Source organism: Oncorhynchus nerka, linkage group LG14 (genome assembly GCF_034236695.1).
Source record: "Oncorhynchus nerka isolate Pitt River linkage group LG14, Oner_Uvic_2.0, whole genome shotgun sequence".
NCBI lineage: Eukaryota > Metazoa > Chordata > Actinopteri > Salmoniformes > Salmonidae > Oncorhynchus > Oncorhynchus nerka.
In genome coordinates, this window is record NC_088409.1 from 93,247,195 (window position 1) to 93,267,194 (window position 20,000).

At 51.0% G+C, this 20,000-nt stretch overlaps 2 protein-coding genes across 2 annotated transcripts in view; one reads left to right on the top strand and one right to left on the bottom strand.

The window, feature by feature from the left end:
• The window catches only part of LOC115125057 (pentraxin-related protein PTX3-like), a 20,941-nt gene extending 11,914 nt beyond the window's left edge, over nucleotides 1-9,027 (bottom strand). The window contains exons 1-3 of the mRNA XM_065000548.1: nucleotides 8,421-9,027; nucleotides 4,214-4,379; nucleotides 1-300 (exon numbers count right to left, since the gene is read on the bottom strand). The exon at nucleotides 1-300 is cut by the window's left edge and continues 107 nt beyond it. Coding sequence (XP_064856620.1) covers nucleotides 1-300; nucleotides 4,214-4,379; nucleotides 8,421-8,547 — 593 coding nt within the window. The 5' untranslated portion in view covers nucleotides 8,548-9,027. The remainder of the gene's footprint in view (nucleotides 301-4,213; nucleotides 4,380-8,420) is intronic.
• The window catches only part of LOC115127223 (ventricular zone-expressed PH domain-containing protein-like), a 295,573-nt gene that overhangs the window by 87,509 nt on the left and 188,064 nt on the right, over nucleotides 1-20,000 (top strand). The gene's annotated exons all lie outside the window — the stretch shown is intronic.

Consider the following 20,000-nt stretch of genomic DNA (forward strand, 5'->3'; position numbering starts at 1 on the left):
TCCTGCTGCAGGTCTTCCCCCTTTGCCTCTTGTGGCGTTATGGGTCCTGGATTACTCAGGCAGATATTTTCTAGCTTGACGAGTCGGGAAGCCTGTGTCCTCGCCGCGTGGAGGAGCTGCTGCAACAGCGTCTCCTGGTGGCTATTCCCAGAATTACCTGCAGATTTCCCAGCAGCAATGCTCCGATCTTGCCTGAGATGCTCCAGGCTCTCCTTGAGGCGAGCTTCCATCTGCATGGACATCCTCCGTCCAGCAGTCTCCACCGCAACGCCACAGGCCCCTCCGTACTGAGCCACGAACCTGGGGTCAGGAGAAGAGGGATTAGAGAAGGATTACATCAGAGACCAGGAAGTAGGCTACATTACACATGGACTTCTTTCAGATATACACAGGTGCACAGAATTTAGGGGATTGATTTGGAATTGGTGGTTTGGCAAAGGTTGATTTGGGATTGGTGGTTTGGCAAAGGTCGATTTGGGAATGGTGGTTTGGTAAAGGTCGATTTGGGATTGGTAAAGGTCGATTTGGGATTGGTGGTTTGGTAAAGATCGAAAAGTACTCGTTACATTTAGAATGCTTAGCAGGACAGGAACATGGTCCAATTCACACACTAATCAAGAGAACATCCCTGGTCATCCCTACTGCCTCTGATCTGGAGGACTCACTAAACAGAGAACATCCCTGGTCATTCCTACTGCCTCTGATCTGGAGGACTCACTAAACAGAGAATATCCCTGGTCATCCCTACTGCCTCTGATCTGGTGGACTCACTAAACAGAGAACATCCCTGGTCATCCCTACTGCCTCTGATCTGGAGGACTCACTAAACAGAGGACATCCCTGGTCATCCCTACTGCCTCTGCTCTGGAGGACTCACTAAACAGAGAATATCCCTGGTCATCCCTACTGCCTCTGATCTGGAGGACTCACTAAACAGAGAACATCCCTGGTCATCCCTACTGCCTCTAATCTGGAGGACTCACTAAACAGAGAACATCCCTGGTCATCCCTACTGCCTCTAATCTGGAGGACTCACTGGTTTGCTTGATAGAAGGAATTTGAAATGATTTATACTTTTACTTTTGATGCTTAATAATTTTTATGTTAACCTTTAACTAGGCAAGTCAGTTAAGAACAAATTCTTATTTACAATGACGGCCTACCCCGGCCAAACCCGGACGACGCTGGGCCAATTGTGTGCCGACCTATGGGACTCCCAATCACGGCCGGATGTGATTCAGCCTGGATTCGAACCAGGGACTAAACACCACCCTCTGCAACTGGATCCTGGACTTCCTGACCGGCCGTCCCCCAGGTGGTGAGTGTAGGTAGCAACACATCAGCCACACTGATCCTCAACACTGGAGCCCCTCAGGGGTGCGTGCTCAGTCCCCTCCTGTACTCCATGTTCACCCACGACTGCAGTGCCAGACACGACTCCAACATCATCATTAAGTTTGCAAACGACACAACAGTGGTAGGCCTGATCACCGACAATGATGAGACATCCTATAGGGAGGAGGTCAGAGACCTGGCTGGGTGGTGCCAGAATAACAACCTCTCCCTCAACGTAAACAAGACTAAGGAGATGATTGTAGACTACAGGAAAAGGAGGACCGAGCACGCCCCCCATTCTCACCGACGGGGCTGTATTGGAGCAGGTTGAGGACTTCAAGTTCCTTGGTGTCCACATCACGCACAAACTAACATGGTCCAAACACACCAAGACATTTGTGAAGAGGGCACGACAAAGCCTATTCCCCCTCAGGAAACTAAAAAGATTTGGCATGGGTCCTGAGATCCTCAAAAGGTTCTACAGCTACAGCATCGAGAGCATCCTGACCGGTTGCATCACTGCCTGGTACGGAAATGGCTTTGCCTCCAACCGCAAGGCACTACACAGGGTAGTGCATACGGCCCAGTATATCCCTGGGGCTAAGCTGCCTGCCATCCAGGACCTATCTACCAGGCGGTGTCAGAGGAAGGCCCTAAAAATTGTCAAAGACCCCAGTCATAGACTGTTCTCTCTACTACCGCATGGCAAGAGGTACCGGAGTGCCAAGTCTAGGACAAAAAGGATTCTCAACAGTTTTTACCCCCAAGCCATAAGACTCCTGAACAGGTAATCAAATGGCTACCTGAACTATTTGCATATTGTGCCCCCCCCAACCCCTCTTTTACGCTGCTTGCTACTCTCTGTTTATCTTATATGCAGTCACTTTAACTATACATTCATGTACATACTACCTCAATCAGCCTGACTAACCGGTGTCTGTATGTAGCCTCGCTACTTTTACAGCCTCACTACTTTTACAGCCTCGCTACTGTATATAGCCTCTACAGCCTCTCTGTATATAGCCTCTCTACTGTATATAGCCTCTCTACTGTATATAACCTCTCTACTGTATATAGCCTGTCTACTGTATATAGCCTCACTACTGTATATAGCCTGTCTACTGTATATAGCCTCTCTACTGTATATAGCCTCTCTACTGTATATAGCCTCTCTACTGTATATAGCCTCTACTGTACATTTACATTACATTTACATTTAAGTCATTTAGCAGACGCTCTTATCCAGAGCGACTTACAAATTGGTGCGTTCACCTTAAGACATCCAGTGGAACAGCCACTTTACAATAGTGCATCTAAATATTTTAAGGGGGTGAGAAGGATTACTTTATCCTATCCTAGGTATTCCTGAAAGAGGTGGGGTTTCAGGTGTCTCCGGAAGGTGGTGATTGACTCCGCTGTCCTGGCGTCGTGAGGGAGTTTGTTCCACCATTGGGGGGCCAGAGCAGCGAACAGTTTTGACTGGACTGCGCGGGAACTGTACTTCCTCAGTGGTAGGGAGGCGAGCAGGCCAGAGGTGGATGATATACTATATATGATACTGTATATAGCCTCTCTACTGTATATAGCCTCTCTACTGTATATAGCCTCTCTACTGTATATAGCCTCTCTACTGTATATAGCCTCTCTACTGTATATAACCTGTCTTTTTACTGTTGTTTTATTTCTTTACTTACCTATTGTTCACCTAATACCTTTTTTGCACTATTGTTTAGAGCCTGTAAGTAAGGAATACACCTTTTGTAGTCGGCATTTCACTGTGAGGTCTACTACACCTGTTGTATTCAGCATTTCACTGTGAGGTCTACTACACCTGTTGTATTCAGCATTTCACTGTAAGGTGTACTACACCTGTTGTATTCAGCATTTCACTGTGAGGTCTACTACACCTGTTGTATTCAGCATTTCACTGTAAGGTGTACTACACCTGTTGTATTCAGCATTTCACTGTAAGGTCTACTACACCTGTTGTATTCGGCGCACGTGACAAATAAACTTTGATTTGATTTGACTGTAGTGACGCCTCTTGCACTGAGATGCAGATCCTTAGGCCGCTGCGCCACTCAGGAGCCCTGAGTGGGTACTAGTACTTGTATATTTTAAACCAAATACTTTTAGACTTTTATTCAAGTAGTATTTTACTGGGTGTCTTTCACTTTTACTTGAGTCATTTTCTATTAAGGTAGCTTTACTTTTACTCAAGTATGACAATTGGGTACTTTTTCCACATAGTGCCTGTATATTAGTTGGTGGCTGGTAGACTAGTGGTTCTAATCCCAGAACCGACCAGGTGAAAGTCTGTTGATGTGCCCTTGAGCAAGACACTGAACCTTAATTGTTCCAAGGTCACCTTTGACCCTGGCTGTGATCCCACTCTCTGAAGGTGTCTCAGGTAGAGTGGGATATGCAATAAAAAAACACATTTCCAATGAATACACGCTTGTACAGATGAGAAATAGGACAAATAAAAGCTATATGATTATTATTGGAAGAGCCTATACATATATACCAACCTATATGCATTTTATACTGATAACAAGTTCAAACAGGTGCCATTAATACAGGTAATGAGTGGAGGACAGAGGAGCCTCTTAAAGAAGAAGTTACAGGTCTGTGAGAGACAGAAATCTTGCTTGTTTGTAGGTGACCAAATACTTATTTTCCACCATAATTTGCAAATAAATTCATTAAAAATCCTACAATGTGATTTTCTGGATTTTTTTTCTCATTTTGTCTGTCATAGTTGAAGTGTACCTATGATGAAAATTACAGGCCTCTCTCATCTTTTTAAGTGGGGGAACTTGCACAATTGGTGGCTGACTAAATACTTTTTTGCCCCACTGTTTATATATATACCAACCTTAGCATTTCTCCACGCAGCGACCCCAACTCCACCTTGATGATGTCATCGGAGTACTGCAGAAGCATGTTTTCCCTCATCTGAGAGTTCTCCAGCATGGAGAAGAGCTTGTCCCATTTAGTCATCTCTGTAACCTTACAGGGGGCTTGGGTTGGGATGGCCGTGGCTGGAGAGAGGAAGAGAGAGAGAGAGAGAGCGAGAGAGTGTGTGAGTGAGAGAGAGTGAGAGAGAGAGAGAGAGTGTGTGTGTGAGAGAGAGAGAGAGAGAGAGGAATGGGGAAGGGAGAGAGAGATAGAGGGGAGGAGAGGTGGGGTGGAAGAGACAGGCATGTATGTTAGATGGCTTGTATTCGTACATTTTAAGTCAACATGGAGATCTCCATCCTTTCTCCTGACAACTGTCCATCTCTGTCTCAGATGATCCTTTTCTTAGCTTGAAACAGTATCAATCTATTTCTCTATCTCTCCCTCTCTTCCCGTCTCTACACGTCTCGTTCTCAATCTCCCTCTGTGTTTCTTTCTGTGTCCTGTGTCCTGGCAGTTTGAGTCATTGGCACGGTCATCCCTCTGGTACGGTAATGTGTAATGTTACTCACCAGGGTTTGTTTGGGCTGCTCCATCTTTAATAATGTAAAGTCACATTACAAATTGCCCCGAGCAAATTTACTGTTGGTTATGGTTTTCTGTTAAGAGTACGAACCATACACACACGCACGCACGCACGCACGCACACACACACACACACACACACACACACACACACACACACACACCAAGGAGCCTACCTTCTAAACCAGCTGAGAGAACAATTCCCCAATTAAATAGTATTTCTTTGATCAACTACCAGTTATTCATAATGGTCAGTTCTCAATAGGAGGATAAAAGCCCCGGTCTCCTCTCGCTTAACTTAGCCCAGACATTCACAGCCAACTCTCCCACACTGAGGAACAGTCCCTCAGCCACAACTACTGGAGATAGACTCTGCTAGCAGAGGTAGAGCAGTGATTTCAAAACATCTGTTGCTTCATTACCCAGCCGAAAGCTTTTGGACATTTCAGAGCAGCTGAATTGGAAGTGACTCACCATTCAGTAAACACTGGTCCAGATGATTTACATTATCTATGAACTGTACTTACTCAATGTACCCTCTGGCAGGTAAGAGAGAGGAGAGAGGGAAGAGAAGAGAGGAGAAGAGATGAGAAGAAAGGAGAAGAAAGGAGAAGAGAGGAGAAGAAAGGAGAAGAGAGGAGAAGATAGGAGAAGAGATGAGAAGAAAGGAGAAGGGAAGAGAGGAGAAGAGATGAGAAGAAAGGTGAAGAAAGGAGAAGGGAAGAGAGGAGAAGAGAAGAAAGGAGAAGAGAGGAGAAGAGAAGAGAGGAGAAGAGATGAGAAGAAAGGTGAAGAAAGGTGAAGAAAGGAGAAGAGAAGAGAGGAGAAGAAAGGAGAAGAGAGGAGAAGAGATGAGAAGAAAGGAGAAGAGAGGAGAAGAGAAGAAGAGAGGAGAAGAGAGGAGAAGAGAGGAGAAGATAGGAGAAGAGATGAGAAGAAAGGTGAAGAAAGGAGAAGGGAAGAGAGGAGAAGAGATGAGAAGAAAGGAGAAGAGAAGAGAGGAGAAGAAAGGAGAAGATAGGAGAAGAGATGAGAAGAAAGGTGAAGAAAGGAGAAGGGAAGAGAAGAGATGAGAAGAAAGGAGAAGAGAGGAGAAGAGATGAGAAGAGATGAGAAGAAAGGTGAAGAGGAGAAGGGAAGAGAGGAGAAGAGAGGAGAAGAAAGGAGAAGAGAGGAGAAGAGAAGAGAGGAGAAGAAAGGAGAGGAGAAGAAAGGAGAAGAGAGGAGAAGAGAAGAGAGGAGAAGAAAGGAGAAGAGAGGAGAACATGTCCAGATGTGCTCAGCCAACTCTGACTAACACAGTCAGTGCTCACACTCTCTATGATTACACTCTTAGTACTTCCTATAGTACTTCCTATCCTGAGATAAATAACTTGACAAAGAGCAACACTGGACAGAGTACATCTAGACAGACTTTTACAGCCCACACAAGCAGAACGTATCCACAATGATTCTAAAATCAAACTCTTTTAGTAGGATATCTGTACACACACTGATTAAACCCAGTCATACATAGGCCTGACGATCATAACTATTAAATAGACTTCCAGGGGCTGCCTTGAAGCAGAATTCTGTTTTTTAACGCAATTTAAAAAAAAAATAATAATAATATAACGCAGAAAAGATATCTTGCTGTGTTTTGTAAATGCAGATCGAAAACCGATTGTATTTTCTGCTCGGCTCCAGACACATTTTGTGCTTCAGTTGCACCTCTCCACTCGGATGAGAAATCTTTGCTCTTGTAAAACCAATCAAATTCCACCGCATTCAAGACCAGGCATTATAGGTCAGCAGACAGCGACGTGATTGATTGCAGAGGAAGACGCAATGGTAACTTTCCTGTAGTTTTTTTTTAGCAAGTTAAAAATGCTAGATTAACGTCAAGTAAAATATGAATTTATTTTGTGTGATGATAAACTAGAGTTACCCGCCTCATATCACTCTACTGAAGCAAAAAAAAAACTTTGTTTCCTTTTAATATAAAAGGTAAAAATGGTTGAAAACTCAAAATAGTTGTTTTTTATGCTCTGCGTTTTGAACACAGGAGGTTGGTGGCACCTTAATTGGGGAGGACAGGCTCATGGTAATGGCTGGACGGGAATGAGTGGAATGGTATCAAATACATCAAACACAAGGTTTCCGTGGTTTCCATGGTGTCTGTGGTTTCCATGGTTTGATGCCATTCCATGTACTCTGTTTCAGCCCACTGTTGTGAGTCGTCCTCCCCTCAACAGCCTCCACTGGTTTTGAACGTGCAGATTTCTGAACTCTAACTCAAACCCTGGACTTCTTGACCAGCCCGATTTAAGTCAGTAACAAGCCTGACACTAAAACCTTCATTCACTCACGACTGGCATTCAGTGGGCTGTGACTGAACTAAGTCAATTTACTAATGTTCCATTCAATCCTAATTGATGTTATCTCTCCTAACACATTGACAATGTTATCTCTCCTAACACATTGAAGACACATAGAAGATGTTATCTCTCCTAACACATTGAAGACACATAGAAGATGTTATCTCTCCTAACACATTGACAATGTTATCTCTCCTAACACATATAAGATGTTATCTCTCCTAACACATAGAAGATGTTATCTCTCCTAACACATAGAAGATGTTATCTCTCCTAACACATAGAAGATGTTATCTCTCCTAACACATAGAAGATGTTATCTCTCCTAACACATTGAAGATGTTATCTCTCCTAACACATAGAATATGTTATCTCTCCTAACACATTGAAGATGTTATCTCTCCTAACACATAGAATATGTTATCTCTCCTAACACATAGAAGATGTTATCTCTCCTAACACATAGAAGATGTTATCTCTCCTAACACATAGAAGATGTTATCTCTCCTAACACATTGAAGACACATAGAAGATGTTATCTCTCCTAACACATAGAAGATGTTATCTCTCCTAACACATAGAAGATGTTATCTCTCCTAACACATAGAATATGTTATCTCTCCTAACACATAGAAGATGTTATCTCTCCTAACACATAGAAGATGTTATCTCTCCTAACACATTGAAGATGTTATCTCTCCTAACACATAGAAGATGTTATCTCTCCTAACACATTGAAGATGTTATCTCTCCTAACACATAGAATATGTTATCTCTCCTAACACATAGAATATGTTATCTCTTCTAACACATTGACGACACATTGAAGATGTTATCTCTCCTATCACATTGACAATGTTATCTCTCCTAACACATAGAAGATGTTATCTCTCCTAACACATTGAAGATGTTATCTCTCCTAACACATAGAAGATGTTATCTCTCCTAACACATTGAAGATGTTATCTCTCCTAACACATTGACGATGTTATCTCTCCTAACACATTGACGATGTTATCTATCCTAGTATGAGCGGCTAAGGAACCAAAGACATGGCAAAAGCATAAACAGAAACAATGGTGGGTTAATCCCGTTGAAAATGTGTCCATATGAGAGTTCCAGACTATATATTACTAACTCAGCATTCAGAACTTGGTTCACACACACACACACACACACACACACACACACACACACACACACACACACACACACACACACACACACACACACTTGACTTACGCTCCAGTGGCTCTCCCTCTGTGATCTCGTTGTAGTAACTGTCACCATAGTTCACCTCGATATCGTCCTCGTACCCAAGAGTCAGCGACACCAGACACACTGCCTGGGGGAACCACCACAGAAACATGCTGCCTGCCGTCCGTCTCAGAGAGAGAGTCTGTCTGTCTGTGTTGAAGTCTACCTACCTGTCAGAGACTGTGCTGTGAGTTTTGTCTGCTGTCTGTCTCAGTGTGTGTGAGTATGCTGAGAATGGGAGTCTGTGTTAAATATGTCAGAGCTGTTTCCCCTCCTCTCCTCTTTCTCTCTCTCTCTCTCTGTCTCTCTCACTCTCTCTCACTCTCTCTCTCTCTTTCTCTCTCTCTCTTTCTCTGTCTCTCTCTCTCTCTCTGTCTCTCTCACTCTCTCTGTCTCTCTCTCTCTGCCTCTCTCTCTCTGCCTCTCTCTCTCTGTCTCTGTCTCTCTGTCTCTCTCTCTCTCGTTAAATGCTGAGCAATCCCTTGGCATCGGTCCTGGTAGAGTTGTGTTCTCCGGCTGAGAGGGAATGGGTCGGAGAGAGGGTCTGCCTGGGCTATATAAACACAGATCCTACCCCTAGTTCTGCACAGCCCAGTACACAGCCAAGCCCCACACCAGCCCAGCCCATTCTATCCCAGCTCTGTCCTAGCCTTGCTCATGCCCCAGCCTCAATGTCACACACACGCACACACACACAAACAGGAAAACACAGACACACACAGACACACACACACACACACACACAGGAACACACACACACACACACACACACACACACACACACACACACACACACACACACACACACACACACACAGGAACACAGGAACACACACACACACACAGGAACACACACACAGAGACACAGACACACACACACACACAGACACACACACACAAACACACACACACACACACACACACACACACACACACACACAGACACGTAGTCCAGCACAACCAATGAGTAATGCATCGTTGGAGGTAGCATATGTCCTAATCAAGAGAAGGAGAGAGAAGAGAGGTGGGGGAGAGAAGAGAGACAAGGGGGTAAAAGACAGAGAAGGGGAGTGAGAGATAAAGAGAGAGATAGGGGAGGGAGAGAGGGAGATAAAGAGAGGGAGGGAGAGAGCTAGAGGATAGAGGGAGAGATAAAGGGAGAGAGAGGGAGGCAGGGAGGAAGAGAGAGCGAAAGGGAGGTATGGAGGGTGGGGTAGTGTGTGTGGGGGGGGGGTTAGTGTAGGTTGGGGTGTGTTTCTGTAGGGGTTAGTTATGTGTGTGAGGGCTTTAGGGTAGGGATGTGTGTTGGAGGGCTTTTAGGGTAGGGATGTGTGTTGGAGGGCTTTAGGGTAGGGATACATAGTCAGTTGTACTGAATGCATTCAATTGAAATTTGTCTTCTGCAGTTAACCAAACAATATAGGATAGGGGCGGGTGGGTGGGTTAGGATAGGGGTGGGGGTGGGTTAGGATAGGGGTTGGGTGGGTGGGTTAGGATAGGGGTGGGGTGGGTGTGTGGGTAGGAGTGGGTGGGTGTGTGGGTAGGAGTGGGTGGGTTAGGATAGGGGTGGGTGGGTTAGGACAGTGGTGGGTGGGTAAGAGTGGGTGGGTTAGGATATGGGTGGGTGGGTTAGGATAGGGGTGGGGTGGGTGTGTGGGTAGGGATGGGTGGGTTAGGATAGGGGTGGGTGGGTGGGTTAGGATAGGGGTGGGTGGGTTAGGATAGGGGTGAGTGGGTTAGGATAGGGGTGGGTGGATTAGGATAGGGGTGGGTGGGTTAGAATAGGGGTGAGTGGGTGGGTTAGGATAGGGGTGGGTGGGTGGGTTAGGATAGGGGTGGGTGGGTTATGATAGGGGTGGGTGGGTTAGGATAGGGGTGGGTGTGTGGGTAGGAGTGGGTGGGTGGGTTAGAATAGGGGTGGGTGGGTTAGGATAGGGGTGGGTGGGGTTAGGATAGGGGTGGGTGGGTGTGAATGGGACTCATTTGGGGGGGTTCTAAATGGGGATATTGTTCTCGCTCTCACTTTAGTTTATTTATTTATTGTTCCAACTGACTCAAAGTGTGTGTGTGTGTGTGTGTGTGTGTGTGTATTCAGGAGGGATGGCGTAATTACTTCCTCATGGGATTTTTAAGGATTTGACTCCACCCCTCCCACCCCCACATGCCCCCTCTCCTGCTGCCTCTCTCTTTCTCTTCCTACTCCCTCTCTCTCTCCCTGTCTCTCTCCCTGTCTCTCTCCCTGTCTCTCTCCCTGTCTCTCTCCCTGCCTCTCTCTCTCCCTGTCTCTCACCCTGTCTCTCTCCCTGCCTCTCTCTCTCCCTGTCTCTCTCTCTCTCTCTTCCTGTCTCTCTCCCTGCCTCTCTCTCTCCCTGCCCCTCTCTCTTCCTGTCTCTCACCCTGCCTCTCTCCCTGTCTCTCTCTCTCTCTGCCTCTCTCTCTCCCTGTCTCTCTCCCTGCCTTTCTCATTCTCACTCCCTGTCTCTCTCCCTGTCTCTCTCTCTGTCTCTCTCTTTCCCCTGTCTCTCTCCCTGTCTCTCTCCCTGCCTTTCTCATTCTCACTCCTGTCTCTCTCCCCTGTCTCTCTCTCCCTGTCTCTCTCTCCCTGCCTCCCTCTGTCTCTCCCTGTCTCTCTCCCTGCCTCTCTCTCTCTCTGTCTCTCTCCCTGCCTCTCCTCCCTGTCTCTCTCCCTGCCTCTCTCTCTCCCTGTCTCTCTCCCTGTCTCTCTCTCCCCTGTCTCTCTCTCTCCCTGTCTCTCTCTCTCCTCTGTCTCTCCCCTGTCTCTGTTCCTGTCTCTCTCCCTGTCTCTCTCTTTGTCTCTCTGTCTCTCTCCTGTCTCTCTCCCTGTCTCTCTCTTCTGTCTCTCTCCCTGCCTCTCTCTCTCCCTGTCTCTCTCTCACTCCCTGTCTCTCTCCCTGCCTCCCCATTCCCTGTCCCTCTCCCTGCCTCTCTCTCTCCCTGTCTCTCTCTCTCCCTGTCTCTCTCTCTCCCTGTCTCTCTCCCTGTCTCTCTCCCTGTCTCTCTCTCTCCCTGTCTCTCTCCCTATCTCTCTTCCTGTCTCTCTCCCTGTCTCTCTCTTTCCCTGTCTCTCTCCCTGCCTCTCTCTCTCCCTGTCTCTCTCCCTGCCTCTCTCTTTCTCACTCCCTGTCTCTCTCCCTGCCCCTCTCACTCCCTGTCTCTCTCCCTGCCTCTCTCCCTGTCTCTCTCCATGTCTCTCTCTCCCTGTCTCTCTCCCTGTCTCTCTCCCTGTCTCTCTTCCTGCCTCTCTCTTTCTCACTCCCTGTCTCTCTCCCTCCCTCTCTCTCTCCCTGTCTCTCTCCCTGCCTCTCTCTTTCTCACTCCCTGTCTCTCTCCCTGCCTCTCTATCTCCCTGTCTCTCTCCTCTCTATCTCCCTGCCTCTCTCCTGCCTCTCTCTCCCTGTCTCTCTCCCCCTGCCTCTCTCTTTCTCACTCCCTGTCTCTCTCCCCGCCTCTCTCTCTCCCTGTCTCTCTCCCTGCCTCTCTCTTTCTCACTCCCTGTCTCTCTCCCTCTCTCTCTCTCTCTCTGCCTCTCTCCCTGTGTCTCTCTCCTGCCTTTCTCATTCTCACTCCCTGTCTCTCTCCCTGTCTCTCTCTCTCCCTGTCTCTCTCTCTCCCTGTCTCTCTCCCTGCCTCTCTCTTTCTCACTCGCTGTCTCTCTCCCTGTCTCTCTCTCTCTCTTCCTGTCTCTCTCCCTGCCTCTCTCCCTGTCTCTCTCTCTCTCTCTGCTCTCTCTCTCTCCCCTGTCTCTCTCCCTGCCTTTCTCATTCTCACTCCCTGTCTCTCTCCCTGTCTCTCTCTCTGTCTCTCTCTTTCCCTGTCTCTCTCTTTCCCTGTCTCTCTCCCTGTCTCTCTCCCTGCCTTTCTCATTCTCACTCCCTGTCTCTCTCCCTGTCTCTCTCTCCCTGTTTCTCTCTCCCTGTCTCTCTCTCTCCCTGTCTCGTCCCTGCCTCTCTCTTTCTCACTCGCTGTCTCTCTCCCTGCCTCTCTCTCTCCCTGTCTCTCCCCCTGCCTCCCTCTCTCCCTGTCTCTCTCCCAGCCTCTCTCTCTCCCTGTCTCTCTCTCTCCCTATCTCTCTCTCTCTCTCTCTCTCTCTCTCCCTCCCTGTCTCTCTCTCCCTGTCTCTCTCCCTGTCTCTCTCTCTCCCTGTCTCTCTCCCTGTCTCTGTTCCTGTCTCTCTCCCTGTCTCTCTCTTTCCCTGTCTCTCTCCCTGCCTCTCTCTCTCCCTGTCTCTCTCTCTCACTCCCTGTCTCTCTCCCTGCCTCTCCCATTCCCTGTCCCTCTCCCTGCCTCTCTCTCTCCCTGTCTCTCTCTCTCCCTGTCTCTCTCTCTCCCTGTCTCTCTCCCTGTCTCTCTCCCTGTCTCTCTCTCCCTGTCTCTCTCCCTGTCTCTCTTCCTGTCTCTCTCCCTGTCTCTCTCTTTCCCTGTCTCTCTCTCTCCCTGTCTCTCTCCCTGCCTCTCTCTTTCTCACTCCCTGTCTCTCTCCCTGCCCCTCTGTCTCTCCCTGTCTCTCTCCCTGCCTCTCTCCCCCTGTCTCTCTCCCTGTCTCTCTCTCCTGTCCTGTCTCTCTCCTGTCTCTCTCCCTGTCCTCTCTCTTTCTCTCTCCCTGTCTCTCTCCCTCCTTTCTCTCTCTCCCTGTCTCTCTCCCTGCCTCTCTCTTTCTCACTCACTGTCTCTCTCCCTGCATCTCTATCTCCCTGTCTCTCTCCCTCTCTATCTCCCTGCCTCTCTCCCTGCCTCTCTCTCTCCCTGTCTCTCTCCTGCCTCTCTCTTTCTCACTCCCTGTCTCTCTCCCTGCCTCTCTATCTCCCTGTGTCTCTGCCTGTCTCTCTCCCCCGCTCTCTCTCCTGTCTCTCTCCCTGCCTCTCTCTCCTCTCTCTCCCTGTCTCTCTCCCTGCTCTCTCTCTCCTGTCTCTCTCCCTGTCTCTCTCCCTGCCTCTCTCTTCTCTGTCTCTCTCCCTGCCTCTCTCTCCTGTCTCTCTCCTGCCTGCCTTTCTCATCCCTGTCTCTCTCCCTGTCTCTCTCTCTCTTCCTGTCTCTCTCCTGCCTCTCTCCCTGTCTCTCTCTCCTCTGTCTCTCTGTCTCTCTCCTGTCTTTCTCCCTGTCTCTCTCCCTGCTCTCTCCTGTCTCTCTCCCTGTCTCTCTCTCTGTCTCTCTCCTGTCTCTCTCTCTGTCTCTCCCCTTGTCTCTCTCCTCTCTCTCTCTCCCTCTCTCTCTCCCTGTCTCTCTCCCCTGCCTTTCTCATTCTCACTCCTGTCTCTCTCCCCTGTCTCTCTCTGTCTCTCTCTGTCTCTCTCTCCCCTGTCTCTCTCTTTCCCTGTCTCTCTCTCCTGTCTCTCTCCCTGCCTTTCTCTCCCTGTCACTCCCTGTCTCTCTCCCTGTCTCTCTCTCTCCTGTTTCTCTCTCCCTGTCTCTCTCTCTCTCTCTCTCTCTCCCTGTCTCTCTCCCCTGCCTCTCTCTCTTCTCTCTCCTGTCTCTCTCCCTCTGTTCCTGTCTCTCTCTCCTGTCTCTCTCTCCCTGCCTCCTCCCTCTCTCCCTGTCTCTCTCCCTCCTCTCTCTCTCTCCCTGTCCTCTCCCATTCCCTGTCTCCTCTCCCTGCCTCTCTCTCTCCCTGTCTCTCTGTCTCTCTCCCTGTCTCTCTTGTCTCTCTCCCTGTCTCTCTCTCCTCCTGTCTCTCTCCCTGTCTCTCTCCTGTCTCTCTCCCTGTCTCTCTCTTTCCCTGTCTCTCTCTCTCCCTGTCTCTCTCCTGCCTGTCTCTCTCACTCCCTGTCTCTCTCCTGCCTCTCTCTCCCTGTCTCTCTCCCTGTCTCTCCCTGTCTCTCTCTCCTGTCTCTCTCTCTCCCTCTCTCCTGTCTCTCTCCTCCCTGTCTCTCTCCCTGCCTCTCTCTCTCTCCCCTGTCTCTCTCCCTGTCTCTCTCTCCTGTCTCTCTCTCTCCCTTCTCTCTCCCTGTCTCTCTCCTGCCTCTCTATCTCTCCTGTCTCTCTCCCTGCCTCTCTCTCCCTGTCCTCTCCCTCCCTCTCTCTCTCCCTGTCTCTCTCCTCCTCCTCTCTCTCTCCCTGTCTCTCCCCTGCCTCTCTCTTTCTCCTCCCTGTCTCTCTCCCTGCCTCTCTCTCCCTGTGTCTCTGCCTGTCTCTCTCCCTCCCTGTCCTCTCTCTCTCCTCCCTGTCTCTCTCCTCTCCCTGCCTCTCTCTTCTCTCCCTCCTCTCCCTGTCTCTCTCCCCCTGTCTCTCTCTCCTGCTCTCTCTCTCCTGCCTCTCTCCCTGTCTCTCTCCCTGCCTTTCTCATTCTCACTCCCTGTCTCTCTCCCTGTCTCTCTCTCTCCCTGTCTCTCTCTCTCCCTGTCTCTCTCCCTGCCTCTCTCTTTCTCACTCGCTGTCTCTCTCCCTGTCTCTCTCTCTCTCTTCCTGTCTCTCTCCCTGCCTCTCTCCCTGTCTCTCTCTCTCTCTCTGCCTCTCTCTCTCCCTGTCTCTCTCCCTGCCTTTCTCATTCTCACTCCCTGTCTCTCTCCCTGTCTCTCTCTCTGTCTCTCTCTTTCCCTGTCTCTCTCCCTGTCTCTCTCCCTGCCTTTCTCATTCTCACTCCCTGTCTCTCTCCCTGTCTCTCTCTCCCTGTTTCTCTCTCCCTGTCTCTCACTCTCCCTGTCTCTCTCTCTCCCTGTCTCGTCCCTGCCTCTCTCTTTCTCACTCGCTGTCTCTCTCCCTGCCTCTCTCTCTCCCTGTCTCTCCCCCTGCCTCCCTCTCTCCCTGTCTCTCTCCCAGCCTCTCTCTCTCTCCCTGTCTCTCTCCCTCCCTGTCTCTCTCCCTGCCTCTCTCTTTCTCACTCGCTGTCTCTCTCCCTGCCTCTCTCTTTCTCACTCGCTGTCTCTCCCCCTGCCTCCCTCTCTCCCTGTCTCTCTCCCAGCCTCTCTCTCTCTCTGTCTCTCTCTCTCCTGTCTCTCTCTCTCTCTCTCTCCCCTCTGTCCCAGTCTCTCTCTCTCCTGTCTCTCTCCCTGTCTCTCTCCCTGTCTCTCTCTTTCCCTGTCTCTCTCCCTGCCTCTCTCTCTCCCTGTCTCTCTCTCTCCCTCCCTGTCTCTCTCTCTCACTCCCTGTCTCTCTCCCTGCCTCTCCCACTCCCTGTCTCTCTCCCTGCCTCTCTCTCTCCCTCTCTCTCTCCCTGTCTCTCTCTCCCTGTCTCTCTCTCTCCCTGTCTCTCTCCCTGTCTCTCTCTCTCCCTGTCTCTCTCCCTGTCTCTCTTCCTGTCTCTCTCCCTGTCTCTCTCTTTCCCTGTCTCTCTCCCTGCCTCTCTCTTTCTCACTCCCTGTCTCTCTCCCTCCCTCTCTCTCTCCCTGTCTCTCTCCCTGCCTCTCTCTTTCTCACTCCCTGTCTCTCTCCCTGCCTCTCTATCTCCCTGTCTCTCTCCCTCTCTATCTCCCTGCCTCTCTCCCTGCCTCTCTCTCTCCCTGTCTCTCTCCCTGCCTCTCTCTTTCTCACTCCCTGTCTCTCTCCCTGCCTCTCTATCTCCCTGTGTCTCTGCCTTTCTCTCTCCCTGTCTCTCTCCCCGCCTCTCTCTCTCCCTGTCTCTCTCCCTGCCTCTCTCTTTCTCACTCCCTGTCTCTCTTCCTCTCTCTCTCTCTCTCTCTGCCTCTCTCTCCCTGTCTCTCTCCCTGCCTTTCTCATTCTCACTCCCTGTCTCTCTCCCTGTCTCTCTCTCTCCCTGTCTCTCTCTCTCCCTGTCTCTCTCCCTGCCTCTCTCTTTCTCACTCGCTGTCTCTCTCCCTGTCTCTCTCTCTCCCTGCCTCTCTCTCTCCCTGCCCCTCTCTCTTCCTGTCTCTCTCCCTGCCTCTCTCCCTGTCTCTCTCGCTCTCTCTGCCTCTCTCTCTCCCTGTCTCTCTCCCTGCCTTTCTCATTCTCACTCCCTGTCTCTCTCCCTGTCTCTCTCTCTGTCTCTCTCTTTCCCTGTCTCTCTCCCTGTCTCTCTCCCTGCCTTTCTCATTCTCACTCCCTGTCTCTCTCCCTGTCTCTCTCTCCCTGTTTCTCTCTCCCTGTCTCTCACTCTCCCTGTCTCTCTCTCTCCCTGTCTCGTCCCTGCCTCTCTCTTTCTCACTCGCTGTCTCTCTCCCTGCCTCTCTCTCTCCCTGTCTCTCCCCCTGCCTCCCTCTCTCCCTGTCTCTCTCCCAGCCTCTCTCTCTCTCCCTGTCTCTCTCCCTCCCTGTCTCTCTCCCTGCCTCTCTCTTTCTCACTCGCTGTCTCTCTCCCTGCCTCTCTCTCTCCCTGTCTCTCCCCCTGCCTCCCTCTCTCCCTGTCTCTCTCCCAGCCTCTCTCTCTCCCTGTCTCTCTCTCTCCCTGTCTCTCTCTCTCTCTCTCTCCTGTCTCTCTCTCTCCCTGTCTCTCTCCCTGTCTCTCTCCCTGTCTCTCTCTTTCCCTGTCTCTCTCCCTGCCTCTCTCTCTCCCTGTCTCTCTCTCTCCCTCCCTGTCTCTCTCTCTCACTCCCTGTCTCTCTCCCTGCCTCTCCCACTCCCTGTCTCTCTCCCTGCCTCTCTCTCTCCCTCTCTCTCTCCCTGTCTCTCTCTCCCTGTCTCTCTCTCTCCCTGTCTCTCTCCCAGTCTCTCTCTCTCCCTGTCTCTCTCCCTGTCTCTCTTCCTGTCTCTCTCCCTGTCTCTCTCTTTCCCTGTCTCTCTCCCTGCCTCTCTCTTTCTCACTCCCTGTCTCTCTCACTCCCTGTCTCTCTCCCTACCGCTCTCTCTCCCTGTCTCTCTCCCTGCCTCTCTCCCTGTCTCTCTCCCTGTCTCTCTCTCTCCCTGTCTCTCTCCCTGTCTCTCTCCCTGTCTCTCTCCCTGCCTCTCTCTTTCTCACTCCCTGTCTCTCTCCCTCCCTCTCTCTCTCCCTGTCTCTCTCCCTGCCTCTCTCTTTCTCACTCCCTGTCTCTCTCCCTGCCTCTCTCTCTCCCTGTCTCTCTCCCTGCCTCTCTCTTTCTCACTCCCTGTCTCTCTCCCTGCCTCTCTATCTCCCTGTGTCTCTGCCTTTCTCTCTCCCTGTCTCTCTCCCCGCCTCTCTCTCTCCCTGTCTCTCTCCCTGCCTCTCTCTTTCTCACTCCCTGTCTCTCTCCCCTCTCTCTCTCCCTGTCTCTCTCTCTCTCTGCCTCTCTCTCCCTGTCTCTCTCCTGCCTTTCTCATTCTCACTCCCTGTCTCTCTCCTGTCTCTCTCTCCCTGTTTCTCTCTCCCTGTCTCTCTCTCTCCCTGTCTCTCTCTCTCCCTGTCTCTCTCCCTGCCTCTCTCTTTCTCACTCGCTGTCTCTCTCCCTGCCTCTCTCTCTCCCTGTCTCTCCCCCTGCCTCCCTCTCTCCCTATCTCTCTCCCAGCCTCTCTCTCTCCCTGTCTCTCTCCCTGTCTCTCTCCCTGTCTCTCTCCCTGTCTCTCCCTGTCTCTCTCTCTCTCTCTCTCTCTCTATCTCTCTCGCCCTGTCTCTCTCCCTGCCTCTCTATCTCCCTGTGTCTCTGCCTTTCTCTCTCCCTGTCTCTCTCCCCGCCTCTCTCTCTCCCTGTCTCTCTCCCTGCCTCTCTCTTTCTCACTCCCTGTCTCTCTTCCTCTCTCTCTCTCTCTCTGCCTCTCTCTCCCTGTCTCTCTCCCTGCCTTTCTCATTCTCACTCCCTGTCTCTCTCCCTGTCTCTCTCTCTCCCTGTCTCTCTCTCTCCCTGTCTCTCTCCCTGCCTCTCTCTTTCTCACTCGCTGTCTCTCTCCCTGTCTCTCTCTCTCCCTGCCTCTCTCTCTCCCTGCCCTCTGTCTCTTCCTGTCTCTCTCCCTGCCTCTCTCCCTGTCTCTCTCGCTCTCTCTGCCTCTCTCTCCCTGTCTCTCTCCCTGCCTTTCTCATTCTCACTCCTCCCTGTCTCTCTCTCTCCCTGTCTCTCTCCCAGTCTCTCTCTCTCCCTGTCTCTCTCCCTGTCTCTCTTCCTGTCTCTCTCCCTGTCTCTCTCTCTCCCTGCCTCTCTCTCTCCCTGCCCCTCTCTCTTCCTGTCTCTCTCCCTGCCTCTCTCCCTGTCTCTCTCGCTCTCTCTGCCTCTCTCACTCCCTGTCTCTCTCCCTACCGCTCTCTCTCCCTGTCTCTCTCCCTGCCTCTCTCCCTGTCTCTCTCCCTGTCTCTCTCTCTCCCTGTCTCTCTCCCTGTCTCTCTCCCTGTCTCTCTCCCTGCCTCTCTCTTTCCCTTCTCACTCCTGTCTCTCTCCCTCCCTCTCTCTCTCCCTGTCTCTCTCCCTGCCTCTCTCTTTCTCACTCCCTGTCTCTCTCCCTGCCTCTCTCTCTCCCTGTCTCTCTCCCTGCCTCTCTCTTTCTCACTCCCTGTCTCTCTCCCTGCCTCTCTATCTCCCTGTGTCTCTGCCTTTCTCTCTCCCTGTCTCTCTCCCCGCCTCTCTCTCTCCCTGTCTCTCTCCCTGCCTCTCTCTTTCTCACTCCCTGTCTCTCTCCCTGTCTCTCTCTCTCTCTGCCTCTCTCTCCCTGTCTCTCTCCCTGCCTTTCTCATTCTCACTCCCTGTCTCTCTCCCTGTCTCTCTCTCCCTGTTTCTCTCTCCCTGTCTCTCTCTCTCCCTGTCTCTCTCTCTCCCTGTCTCTCTCCCTGCCTCTCTCTTTCTCACTCGCTGTCTCTCTCCCTGCCTCTCTCTCTCCCTGTCTCTCCCCCTGCCTCCCTCTCTCCCTATCTCTCTCCCAGCCTCTCTCTTTCCCTGTCTCTCTCCCTGTCTCTCTCCCTGTCTCTCTCCCTGTCTCTCCCTGTCTCTCTCTCTCTCTCTCTCTCTCTATCTCTCTCGCCCTGTCTCTCTCCCTCCCTGTCTCTCTCCCTGCCTCTCTCTTTCTCACTCACTGTCTCTCTCCCTGCCTCTCTCTCTCCCTGTCTCTCCCCCTGCCTCCCTCTCTCCCTGTCTCTCTCACTCCCTGTCTCTCTCCCTACCTCTCTATCTCCCTGTCTCCCTCCCTACCTCTCTATCTCCCTGTCTCTCCCCCTGCCTCCCTCTCTCCCTGTCTCTCTCACTCCCTGTCTCTCTCCCTACCTCTCTATCTCCCTGTCTCCCTCCCTACCTCTCTCTCTCCCTCTCTCTCTCTCTCTCTCTCACCCTGTCTCTCTCTCTCCCTCCCTGTCTCTCTCCCTGCCTCTCCCACTCCCTGTCTCTCTCCCTGTCTCTCTCACTCCCTGTCTCTCTCCCTACCTCTCTATCTCCCTGTCTCCCTCCCTACCTCTCTATCTCCCTGTCTCTCTCCCTACCTCTCTATCTCCCTGTCTCTCTCATTGCCTCTCTTTCTCACTCCCTGTCTCTCTCCCTGCCTCTCTCTCTCCCTGCCTCTCTCACTCCCTGTCTCTCTCCCTGCCTCTCTCTCTCTCTCTCCCTGCCTCTCTCACTCCCTATCTCTCTCCCTGCCTCTCTCTCTCTCTCCCTGCCTCTCTCACTCCCTATCTCTCTCCCTGCCTCTCTCACTCCCTATCTCTCTCCCTGCCTCTCTCTCTCCCTGCCTCTCTCACTCCCTGTTTCTCTCCCTGCCTCTCTCTCTCCTTGTCTCTCTATCTCCCTGTCTCTCTCCCTGCTTCTCT